At 36.4% G+C, this 13721-nt stretch overlaps 1 protein-coding gene across 1 annotated transcript in view; it reads right to left on the reverse strand.

The window, feature by feature from the left end:
- The window catches only part of RSKR (ribosomal protein S6 kinase related), a 310818-nt gene that overhangs the window by 228917 nt on the left and 68180 nt on the right, over positions 1–13721 (reverse strand). The window contains exon 2 of the mRNA XM_044054880.1: positions 3063–3146. Coding sequence (XP_043910815.1) covers positions 3063–3146 — 84 coding nt within the window. The remainder of the gene's footprint in view (positions 1–3062; positions 3147–13721) is intronic.

Genomic DNA, 13721 nt, shown 5'->3' on the forward strand with positions numbered 1-13721 from the left:
CTGGGATAATTTTTCTGCATGGTTCTTGTACCAGTGGAATAATCTAATACCACACTAACTAACCATGGAGCATAGTCCAGTCCATTGCTCACAGAATAAAATAAAAGTAAAGGTCCCAAATGGTGGAAGCAGCCCGATCTAAGCTAAACCAATCTGAAAGAGCAGAGAGACCCCAGCCAGGATGAACACAGCAAATGCTAAAGGGAGTAGCTCGAGAGCAGATTGTGGTTCAGAAAGGAGAGCGAACCATAGATTCTATCCAGAAGTTCCAGTGGTTTCATATAAAATCTCTTCAGATCTTCAAAATAAGTCGCCCTGAGTCAGTAATCATTTAAAGAAGCTGTATTTGGATTAGTGCTTTTGCCTTATAGATGTCTTCATATCAGGAAACCAGTTTTTAAAACCAAAGACTGCACGAGGAATCACCAGCTCTATGGCATAAAGTCCTGACTAGGATACAGTTAACATGAGTTCATCTAGCAGCTTGTGTGCCTGTAGGAGCTGGCTGTGTGGCAGAGGTATGATGATGCACTGGACTATTTGTCTCTTCGAGAAAGGAGGGTAAAGTGGCATGCAGGAGGCCTGATTAGTCTATGAGCCCTGGTGGCGAAACTGGGGTTAAAATGGGATCTACTGCTACTATATGTAGGTGGGCATTGAGGGGTACATTGCCATTTAGGTGGCAGCTCTCTCTTGGTGCTATTACATACCCATTTGATGATGATAGCTCTGCATGTCAGTGGGAGGCGGAGCTTAAAGACCCCCCCCAAGCTTCAGTATGATGGCTCTTTGCCTGGCTGAGTCCCAGTCTCAGAACATGATCACTTACACCCCTTAGAACCTGCACATAAGGCAACTGGCCACCCCCATGTGTATGGGCTGTCTTGGTAGCACATTCTCGAAGGGGTGGGTTATGTTGGGGGGTGAGCCATGGTTTGGGGAACTGACAATATGAGACAGTGTTGGAGCTGGGAGTAGGAGAATCAGATATCAGTGGTGCAGAGTGAAAAAAATGCTAAAAAAAATCACACCAGGAATCACTGAATCCTGTTAAAGTTGATAATATTTTTCATCAGCTTTAACACAGCTATACAAAGAAAGTATTTTTGTAGAGGGGCACTCTACCTTGCACCTCCTCACATCCCATATCTCTAAATATTCGAGCTCTGAGATTGAACAACCTTCCTTACTCCCGCAGTCCAAAAAATATGCTGTATTAAATATATATTCTTCAACCAAATGCAGTTAAAAATTGAATATTCACATTATTTCACTCATGCACTATGTGACTTTTCACTGTCCATCTGTACCATTTTAACCACACAAGTCTACTAGACTCAGCTGTGCGATTCAGTGAGATAAAGATTCGACTGTGACCCAGATTGGTAAGGATTGGTTAGCTATTTGGGAGCTGTCAGCTCTAGAAGTAGCAGGATGAAGCCCTGACTTTGATCATGATTTCCTGGGCTTGACTATTGGTTTGTGCAGTGGAGGAACCAGTGACATAGAAAAGACAAATGATAAAGCAATGACTGCTTACCTTATTTGGAGCATGGGGAATAAAGGATATCAGACTATACTTGGGGTACATCCAGGTTATGCTTTGGTGGTAAGGTCAGAGCCATAACAAGTGGCAGGTTCCAGAATGTTAGGTGGGTTGGAAAAAGAGAGGCAGGGCACATCTATCAATATTTAGGTGATACTGACTCCGTTGTCTCTCCTCTGCATGCCCACTTACATGCTGTATCTGTAGGGATTATGGAACCACCATCCCAATATCTCAAGTAGCAGCTCTCCCAAATCAGCAATGATGACACCACATAATCCTTTTACCATGTACCTCACTGCCCCTTTGACACAACTGACTGCCCCACCAAAAGTAGGAGATTGGCAGCCTAGGTCTGCAGTCTATAACAGGAAAGATGCAAAATAATCTGTAAGGCAAGGAGCACTCACAACTAAAATAGTCTCACACAGAATCACATTTAAACCCCTAACCCAGTGGGTGGCAAACAAATCTTGGGAGTTAGCTGGGGAGGATGGGAGTGAACAGCCAACACCAGCTCACCTATTGTGGGAAAGGAAACTGCCAAGCTGTCTGACGTTCTGCAGTGGTGGCTCCTAATGAAGGCTAGAACGAATTTATAAGATGCACTGGGCAGCCACACTCAGCTAAACAATGCCTTGTACTGAAGCTAGGATGAGACAAATACAGAAGAGCATATGCACTAAACAGGCCTGGCATCTTAGTCCTTGTTTCCACAGAAATTACCAGAGGGAACTGTGGGGAAAATAGGCAGAACTAAAGCAGAAACCCTGATGGCTGCCAGGGTGAAGGCCCCAGTGAAGAGAAAACATATACACAGCAGGCAACAAGGAGAACATAACCAAGAAAGAAAAAGAAAAAAAACTACAATCTATGGAGAATATAAGCTGCTTTGAACTCCTAGCAGGCATGAAAACTCAACAATGGAAAATAATAAAGGATTTTCAATAGCTACCAATATATAGCAGAGCAGAAATGCTACTTAACATGCTTCTATTTAAGATAATAATACTTGAACAGTGTCCCAAATTGAAGTCTACTCCCTGCAAAAAATATTCATCATACAATCTAAGTAGTCAGGATGACAGCACTACATTGGTCAGGCCATGTTTTGGCACCATTTCGGAAAGAGAGCTTTTTATAAATTAGGCTCAGCAAAATGGACCTCTTCCCTACCTACAGATACTGGAACTAAAAAAAAACTTTAAAGATCTTTACTACAAAGCTGACACAACTTGTACTTGTTTTCAAGATAAAGTAAATGAATTAGTTAAATGTGCACCCATTGAAGATGCTGGATGCCCATGCCTTGTGGCTGTACCAAGCAATCAGTAATGCAGTCAGAATGAAGTGTAGAGCAAAACATCTCAGTGGTCTGACTGACAATACCACATTAGTACTACAAGCATCAAACTTGTAATAGTACACAAATGGATGTACAATCAAGCAACAGCTATATTGGTAAGAAGCAATGTTTCCTGACATTAAAACAGGTAGTTTGTTTAGTAGCACTTACTTTCACAGCATAGATGTTCTCTCGTCTGTGGTCTTTGGCTTTCAAGATTAGTCCATAGCAACCTTTTGCAATGATACCAAGAAACTTTAGAAAGGAAAAAAAAAATGTTTTCAGAATTGGAGACCAAATCAAAACATCAGACATAAATGAACAAAGAGGAAACATTTCCTTGCTTACAAGTAGAAAGTTAATATTGATTTTTTTTATTCATTTCTTCAGAGCAGTTATCTTAAGAGCCTGCTTACTGTTGCAAAAATTTCAGGTAACAGGTGACAGGCTAACACCTGGCCTACAGCATTGTAGTTCAGTTTTGCAGCTCACTGCTTTGACCTGTATGTTACACTAATTCCTGTCATGCACTTTAGCATAACATCAACACGTATCAGTACTTTTAAATGTTGTAGTCTTATGCACTGGGTCATAATGTGAGAAGCTACTGAAGAACATTTGTTGCTGAACAAGATATAGAGTACAAGGGGTCTATATCAGAAGCACGAAAAGACAAAACTGCGAATGCTCACATGAGCGAAAATGCCGGGAATCAAAAGGGTGTTTGTGGGGTCGTGGTACAGTGAGGAATGGGATATTTGCCCTTTCCTTACTGTAGTGCAATCTCAGAGTTGGAATATATAGTTAGCAGGGGGTATGGGGGGTGCAGCCCCCCCCCCCCAATACCAAGTTCGATTACCGGTATTTTCGCTCATGTAAACATTTGCAGTTTTGTCTTTTCGTGCTTCTAATATAGACCCAAGTACAAGAAGGAATGGTTCTGATACATTTTGTAGAAATCTGGTATGGGAAAAAATAGAAAACAGCACTATATATCAAGTTTTTGATAATGAACAAGAGCGCAAAACGAAAGAATAAAACATAACTGCTTTATGATGGCACCCTTCTTCTTAGCTAAGCTCATTTTTCAAAACGTGTGTGTGTGTGTGTGTGTGTGTGTGTGTGTGTGTGTAAATTGTGAAGGGTATTTTGATTAATTTAGGGCAACAGGACCTAGACTGAAAACATTAGTGAAAAAAAATTATTTGTAATATAGGCAGTCACCTATATGACCAACAATGATTAACTCCAGGAAAATGTCTTTAACATCTGCTGTCTTAATGGTGAAACACTCAGAAACACCTACTGTCAGTCCAATAGCAGATATTATCACATAACTGCATCTCACATTAAGTGCTTCAGAGCTTCATCTGAGCCTCACATTTAGTATCAGCATTCATTTATGAATGCCAATATTGCACTCCCACCCCATCAGCACCTGCCCCACCCTAGTTATAGCTCTGTTCTAATTTAAATTCAAACAAAGCATCTGGAAAGTAAGCATGCCAGACACAAAACTATAAGCAACACTATGCTCACACTTAAATATCCCTGAAGCTAAAAATGAAGTATGTTGTAACCATCTCATTATTCAACATTTAGATATCTATAAAATGAGTGACAGGCCATTATATATCCCTTTTAAGAAGAGCTCTCAACTTGTTTGCTTAAGTATAATGGACAGACAAACATACCGGGAAACATAGATCTAAAATCAGGGTCAATCTTTAATATTATTCTATTTCACTTAAAAAGTTAATAGAACAACTGTATTAAAACACATTTTCTGAAAATTAAGTATTATGAAACCCTAATGTTTGGCATTACTGACTGGCTGAAAGCTTCAGTGATTTACCAGAAAATCAAAACATTTTTGAGGAAGTGGCTAAAAATTTGAGGCAAAATCAGGGACAGTTGAGAGCATACCTCTCAACCTGCAATCATTGTAAATACAAAGAAAGGCATTTGAAAAGTAGGTGCATCCAGTTAAAAAAACTGGACATCTAATTAGCATAACATTTTAATGCCAAATAGCATATAACTCTTCCCACTTCCAGTAGCACTCAGAACATGTTTAAAAACATTGACTGACAAAAAAGATTAAAAAAATCTAAGCATATCATTAAAGAGGCAATGTAAAATCTGTAGACATTAATGAACTGTACTGCAAAATTCTGGCACACAAGGTCACTTTTTTTGCTTCAGAAAAGGGGAGATGCAAGATGTGTGCCCTCTTTCTTTAAATCATTATTGCAGCTAGTATGTTGATCATGTAGGTGTGTTTTTCTCTAGGAGGGACAGCTTCAGAAATCATGTGATGAGTGAGACTCATTAAATTGTGTGAAGGAGTAAAGCAAGTCTGAAAATAGGGACATGCCTCCAAAAATGGGACATCCTGTACAGGGGTAAATCAGGCCTGACAATAGGAACATTGCTTCATAATAAGAACAGCTGAGAGGTATGCTTTTATATGACTAAGATGGAAAAGAGAGATCCAAAAGGTCACTTTATTTAATTCTTAGAAAACAAATGTGAATAATATTTGTGACAGCTGTGCACTAGCCCAGTAATCAAGGAGCCTCATTCCTCACCACTAGCACCAGTGAGGGGTGTCTACATTGGGAGGATAACAAGTACACACACAGTAAAGGACAATTTCCCTTATGAGCACACAGAGATCACAGTCAGTGTGGGGCTGGTTTCTCCCTTTCTCCCCAGATCCTCAATAAGATTTCCACTGGCACAGCTATAGGGTACAAAGTGGTCAAGCCAAAACCTTCAGCATCCTCTCTGTCCAACCAATGCTTCATGTCCCTGCCCAAGTAGCTGACACACACACACACACACACTTTGAGACATGAGTTATATAAAAACACACAGACACTCCTAGGGGAAGGCTGGTAAATGTTCTCCAGGTATACCCCCTTCTGCCCAGACTATATGGTAGAAATCATTGCTGCCAACCACTACTTATCAGCTACTAATAGGGCCCTTCCTAAACGGTGACCAATTCTACTGTGCAATGTTGTTATTATTATCCAAATAGTAAGTGTGACGAACAGCAAGGCTATTCTAGAGTGGCTTAGTACAGTATCACCAAATACATGCAAAGTACTCTAAGACCTTAAATTATCTCTACACAAAACAGCCACAGTTGAAAGGTTTAAAAATATTTAATAATAAATAATAAAAACACAAGACAATACTCGTCAATTCAACACTGTGATAACAGAGAGTTCAGAAATCACAGAAAATACTTCAAAACAACATTGTAGGATAGTCTCACAAATATAAAAACAGCTAGACTAATCTTTGCTATTTCTATCTATCTCTAAGAGAAATACTAAGATATAAGATCCTACTTACAGAGCAAAGCAAGTGCCGGTAAGCTGATGTGTTCAGGTTCAGACACAAATACAAAATGCCATACTTTCTTTCTGAGATAGTCCTTAAATTGATAATATACATTACTTCTGTGTCATCTCAGATTACATCATTCTTGTCACTTCTCTAATTTAGTTCCCAGGCTCACAGAACTTAAATTTTAACATGTTTATGTTAAGAATACTTATCTCTCAGTAGCTGACAATTCTCTCTTTGAAGCTTGCCTGAGCTGGATGTCGTAAAACAATTACATTGGAAACCTAGTAATTAACTCTGTCTTAAGACAATAGAAAGAAACTCCTAGCCCAGACATCCTGTCTCCTAGCTTTAGATAAACTGGCTTTATAACACATTGTAAAATTCTTTATTTGTCAGCTTATTTTTTTAAAGTTTGCCAGTTAACTCTGTATGTCCCAGTTTTCTACCATGGAACATACATTACATAGGCATAGAGTTCATACACATTTCTGCTTTCTTCCAGCAGGGTACACTGTGGTTACAATCTTAAAGGTATGCACATAACACAGTTTTCTTAATTTCAAACAAGCCAGTGGATCATATTAATATTTACAAGGGCATATAATTATTTACAAAATTCTATCTAGCTAGGCTGACAAACTTCACAATATTAAACATGAATCAGATAACATGATATGGTAAGTAAAAAAGTTACCTCGTATTAAAATGTGTGTATATTGTGTGATATTTCAATTTCATATATATTTTACATTTTGTAAGAAAGTAAAAAGGCAGGCAAATTGTATTTACCTTTCTCTGCAAGCAGATGTGACTAAATTTTAAAAAGAAGATAGCATTATTTTGAGAAGGAAAAGTTGTTCAGCATATTGATCTCTTCAAATTTGTGGTATTTAATTTGTAGATGCATGTTAGTTCCTTGGTAAATGGGAATATACAAAAATGTTTCCTTTTTTATCATTTTCTATTTCTCCATGACTGCTGTCCATTTAGCTCACACCTTGACCATTCTCATTAATTACTCCATCAGTGTGAGTTGGCCACAGCCTGCTATCATCTAAGGAATCTTGAGGGATTGTTTATTTTTTGTCCAAACTCCTCTTCCAGTGGATGGCATGCATACTCACAGAGGAGAGGTCTTGCTATTTCTCCTTCTGTAAGTGTGTGCATTCCTATCACATGCTCCCTGAAGGATATAGGGCAGATATTGATACTGCCAGCAGCATGTCCCTGGCCAATATACTACATGCAGCGCACCTCTGTCTTTAGTAGGTGTTAGCACTGGAATGGCTGGATCACCTGCCTCCGCCAGGATGGGTGAACCAGAAGTGAGTACAAACTCTCCCATCTTCCCTCATTGGCCTGTCCATGCACAGGTCTCTGGTGATTACTGGTTGGTGGAGTAACCACTAGGCTATTATCCCTCTGTGACATGGAGCTGTCAACCATCTGCCCCTTTTTGAACAAATGTGAAAAACTATAAAATAATATAGCAAAGCATTACAGCTGAAAAATGATATGACGTCTTCTGTTGGTTTTTTGCTGTTATTTGCATTTACATGCATGCATACTATTTATTGTGACCAACTAGTCTTATTACTGTATTGTACTAAGTACAATAAATACATGGAGACAACTGCTTCAGTTAATATGATTTTTTTCATTACATTTTCCTTTTGGATCTACAAGCATGCAACACATATGCTGTCAGCTCTCTATGGCAAATTCCCCAAAGCTTGTTTACTATTACACTCATATTTATATCAAAAAGTCTGATTTTTTTTTCAGAGTCTGATGTATAACAGTTCTTTCTTTGTATAACAGTTTTCTTTTGTTCCCTTGTCCTTGATTCTTTCTAGTTTGATGAGCCATGGAAACTCAGTCTTGCATTATCAGAAACGTGGTGTTCCAGCACTGTCTGAAACTTAATGTTACATCTCTTTACATCATTGATGTCCTTCTAGTTGCCATCTGCGCAGTTATTTTTACAGAAATTGTTTCTCAATAACATACTCCTTTACATGGATGCCAATATCTAAGCTATGCCAGCACACTTACTATTTTTTATTTTTCAACATTTTATACTATTTTTAAATTAATCCTTTATATTTCATATTATTCTTGCAGCTTTTTATTCAAGCTAATAATCATGCTAACAACAGTTTAAATGGGGACAGAATACTATTTTCTTTCAGTTCCCCATTATTTTATTATTTTGAGGAACAGACTAAACTTTAGTTAAAGAAAATACTGCAATTGTTTTATTAGGATTGTTATTTACAGCATTTACCACTTTGCTCATATTTACAATCATAACTTGTTGAGTTATTGCAAATCTTTGTAACCTGCAGCATATGAAACAATTCCAAGCTGTCATTATTATTATGATCCCTAAAACTACCAACACAGGATACATTAACCAATTTAGCAATTTGGTTCCAGATGATGACCATCTTCTAAATATGTCCCAGCAATTATGGGCAGTGTCAGCTTCTGTTTTTGTCTTTTACTATTAACACTGGATTATTTGAAACCACACATACAAACTGTGGTGCCACTTTAACAAACATTTTGAAATTTGAAGGCAATATTGTTCATTTACACACTTTGTTCAGTTTACAAATTTAAATACATTAGTACTAAATTGTAATCTGTCTATCAAAGATACTTGCTATGACTTACTTTCCTTGTGGTTGTAAATGTACAATCTGTGAGATATCTTGTTCTACTAGTTTTTATACCATGCTCTTTTAAATCTGCATTTGGTATTTTTTTTAACTTGGAAATGTAATATTAAAGGACAATATTGTTTTATTTTACCATTTGATCTGTATGAAGTACTGGCCTGTTACTCAAAATGGTAAGTATTTTAACCCATGGTCCTTTTCTTTGTATTACTGTGTTTTTTATATACATAAACAGAGTATTGGTAGAACTTATACCCTTTTCTTCCCCTGTTGAATTTATTCTTATTTTTGTGTTATTGTCTACACACTTTGACATTTTTACATATCTTCTCTTGTCAGATCTGTTACATTTTTGAGGTAATGTACAGCATCTATTAGAGAGAGAGCTGTTTATTGAAATGTTTATGTCAGTCTTTGATTCTTTTCTCTATGTTTATGTATGCCTGTCCTTGTTTAGCTAACCATGTTGTTATATTTGTGTTAAATGTCATTCTCCTACAGGTACATGCTGTATGCTTTTTACAACTGAAATTGTCTTGTGTTCTGTTTTGTGTAGTATTTTTTAACTAAGTTTTATTTGTGAAATATTGTAATTCCCTCTGTTTTGATGTTCAGAATGATGCAAATGAAATGCAGATGTCTGTGTTGAATGCTGCATTGCCTTGTCTCGCAGCTGCATTTTTATCTATAGTCCTTGAAGCATGTTCCAGACACTGAACATTCAGCTTGTATCAAGCTCTACCAGAATATATGTATGCTAGCAAACAAAAATACATGTATTTAACTAACTATATTATTTCTACATATATTATAGCAACAGATGTGTATATGCATTTAACTAGCAAATAGATGTGCACATGCATTTATACATTTTTAAACATATTTATCACTGTATACATTCCCTCTGTTTTATTTTAAATACAAAACTGTCTATATTAGTATATACTTTTTAGTCAAGTTATATTGCTATTAACTATTAACACATTGGGAAACAAAACCTTTAGTTTTCTTTTGATATGCAAGTTAACACAGTTTTATATTGTCAACACAATGATGACAATCATTACTATTAGAATTGGATGAATCTGAATATGACTCTATACAGTGATGTCCTATACAGTAATTTACTGACAATCCTTGAGGATTTTACTGCAAAGGCATTGCAGTCTTGTTTTTTGAAAAAAAGAAAACACGTCACAAATGTCAAGCTTTGACTTGTTACTCTATTTACATAGATGAACCATTTACTATACAATGTACAGAATACACTTGCTTGTACAGGTTGTTTTTGCATTTGTATATAGATGGCTGCAATGTACACTGATTGCAGTTTTCAAACTTAGCATTAAACTGAAGCCTGCTAATTACATTACTTGAAACATTAAAATGTATTTTTGGTATTACCACTTTGCACCTTTATTTGAGTCTCTTTTGCAGTACTGTTTACACAGTTAGTGTAAAACTGAAAGTATGCCCTTCCCCCTGTAGTATACATCATTTTATTGCAGTATTGTTTATTTGCTTTATGCTGTGAAAATTGAATGTATGCTTGCCCTTTGGCTGTTACCTAGATTGTGACACTTTGGTCTTACACATTTGCTTATTTTTTTTGGCCATTTTCAAAAACAGAAAATATTTTTATAAAGCTTTTGCTGTTGACTGTACTGCCCAAGTTGTAACAGGAATCACTTTTATCCATTTTGAAAATACATTTACTGTTAGTACTAGCTATTTGTACCCTCCCTTTTTGCAAAGGGACCTGCATAATTTATTTTAACTGCATACCATAGCCCATGTACTGACTGTACTCGGTGTAATATTTACTAGCAAACAGATTATTAATGACATGTATGCACAATAGTGGCATCTCATTACAATTACTAAACAGAATTAGACTTTTGTGCTTTTTGCTTAATGTTGTACATGAATACTTAACAATAATGTTTTAGAAAAACGTACACCATTTGGCCTAGCAACCAGTCTTGTTTTCTTGACCTTATAAATTTCAGTACCAGTAAAAATTTATGTTATGCAACATTCCTTGTAACTACCCATTCTAACTTGGAAAGATTTGAGCTCACATTACTTTTTTTTTACGCATTCCAGACACTTAACCCTTAACTCCTTTAGCACTTACTGGTACCTACAGTCATTCGTTAATATACTTGCAACTTGATAAACACTAACTTGCTTAACTATGCATAATATTGTTTTTGAATACTGTTTTTGCTGGAGTCTTTGCTATTTTTTATGCCACGATATAATTACAAAATATTGTAAGAAACAAAAGAGATATTGACTTAACTAACACATGCTTAAAACAGATATATTTACATGATTTACATTTTCTGTTGTCTGCCTTTTGCTGCACTTTAGGTGAAAAGAAAATACATGCATGTGAGTCTTGTGACGTCATGTCTTTTCTGCATTTAAGTACTCTCATTTGATTTCTATGGCCTAGAACTGTTTTGTTATATGAACTGGTTTGAAAATCACCATTTAAGTGCCTTGCTTTAACTGAATGAAAGTTTGTGCTGTATACGCTTAACCATTTTGTAAATGTAGAATAGTACATTGTAAATAATTTTTTATCAACATAGTTAACTGCTGTTGCTTTAACTCTTTACTAACCAGATTATGTCAGTATTATTTTCTGCTGACTTTAAAACTCTTATGCACTTCTGAAAAAGTGTTTGCATATGTTGTCTGAACTTTCTGAACTCACTCTGTGTCTTAGAATTTTATTAAATCTTTTTGCCAGTTCACCATGAACCTCATCTCTGTTGTTATCTGTTTTGTAATGTTCAGTGGTTTTATGCCACTTTTGTCAAGAAAGATGAACGGAAGATTTTCTAAATAATTGACTTGACTGATATTGTAACTCTGAAATTAACATTTTACATGTGGTGACAGGACATTTATGACACTGCACACAGAAAGCAGTTTCACATAACTTGCACAATAAACGTTTACTGTCATACAAATTATGTTGCTGTTTAAGATACCAGTCAAATGTACATAAAGCATTGACATGAACTTTACCTAGTAAAGTACTACATGTGCTACAGTTATGTTTATACCAGTCTTTAAATCCTGATGTGCTGGACTATTATTACTGTCTACCTGAAAGGTAGTTTTACACTTTACAGTTCTTTTGTTTATGGCATTCATGCTGTAGAATGAGAAACAAAAAAAGAATTACCAGTTTCTGTGTGGAAGGTGGCCAAATCTTCCATTGAAAAAACATAGAAAGTTACCTGTTGATTCTTCCAAAAGGTGGTCAAACACAGTTGGTAGATTGAACTGTGTAAATGTACAGGACCTGTGGAACTTGCAGAGATGCACTGTTCTGCTACTGGATACTGTGCATAAGAAGGAGGAGCCAAATGTTTGCACTGGAACAGAATGTACTAACTGAATAAAATAAAAAAAGAAGCTGTAGTTGTCACAATAAGAAACCATTCGGTCCGTCAACTGTGGCTCGCCACTGAAAAATTATATGACGTCTTCTGTTGGTTTCTTGCTGTTACTTGCATTTACATGCATGCATACTATTTATTGTGACCAACTAGTCTTATTACTGCATTATACTAAGTACAATAAATACATGGAGACAACTGCTTCAGTTAATACGCTTTTTTTTATTACATTTTCCTTTTGGATCTACAAACATGCAACACAGATGCTGTCAGCTCTCTATGGCAAATTCCCCAAAGCTTGTTTACTATTACACTCATATTTATACCAAAAGGTCTGATATTTTTTCAGAGTCTGATGTATAACAGTTCTTTCTTTGTATAACAGGTTTTTTTTTTTTGCTCCCTTGTCCTTGGTTCTTTGTAGTTTGGTGATCCATGGAAACTCAGTCCTGGATTATCTGAAATGTGGTGTTCCAGCACTATCTGAAACTTGATGTTACATCTCTTTACATCACTGATGTCCTTCCAGTTGCCATCTGTGCAGTTATTTTTACAGACTTTGTTTCTCAATAACATGGATGCCAATATCTAAGTTATGCCAGCACACTTACTACTTTTTATTTTTCAGCATTTTATACTATTTTTAAATTAACCCTTTATATTTCATATCATTCTTGCAGCTTTTTATTCAAGCTAATAATCATGCTAACAACAGTTTAAATGGAGACAGAATACTATTTTCTTTCAACAGCAACAACCATTGTTTAGTACACATCCAACAAAATGGTGATATGATTTATGTGTACATTGCAGACTGTGCTTTATTAAGAGAGCTAAGAAATACTTGTATATTTTGTACTTGTTCTTTATTCAAAGTAAAGTGTTTTTGCATTGGTGTCAACATACATGATTAATACATAGTGGTATATTAGGAAGACACTGCACAGGCAAGTCCTGTGTTTGCTCTGGTTGTAAAGCACTTTCAATACAGAGAGCTGTCATTTGGACTTTTATTCACTGCTATGGCATTTACTAATACTTTATATACAATTGCAGTGGCCCTCCAGCAACACTGCCTTTGGGTACTTCATTATTTGGATGACTATTTGCTGATGGTCCCCTCATAGGACTCCTTGATGGTGATAGTAAGCCCTGGACTTTGTCTTTGCAGTGGTCTTTTGGAGTCATCATCCCATTTTCCGTGTACTTGGACCACTTGCACTGGTGATTCTGTATTCCATTAAGAGTTATACTTTTTTCCCATTTGGAGAGAGATCAGGAGTTCAGAGATCTGGCCTCTAAGGTTACATAACAAATAGAAGTTCATGCCTGCCTTCTGTTATCCGTTCTTGGACTAACTGCAG

Source organism: Protopterus annectens, chromosome 13.part0, assembly GCF_019279795.1.
Source record: "Protopterus annectens isolate FY-2018-M chromosome 13.part0, PAN1.0, whole genome shotgun sequence".
Lineage (NCBI taxonomy): Eukaryota > Metazoa > Chordata > Ceratodontiformes > Protopteridae > Protopterus > Protopterus annectens.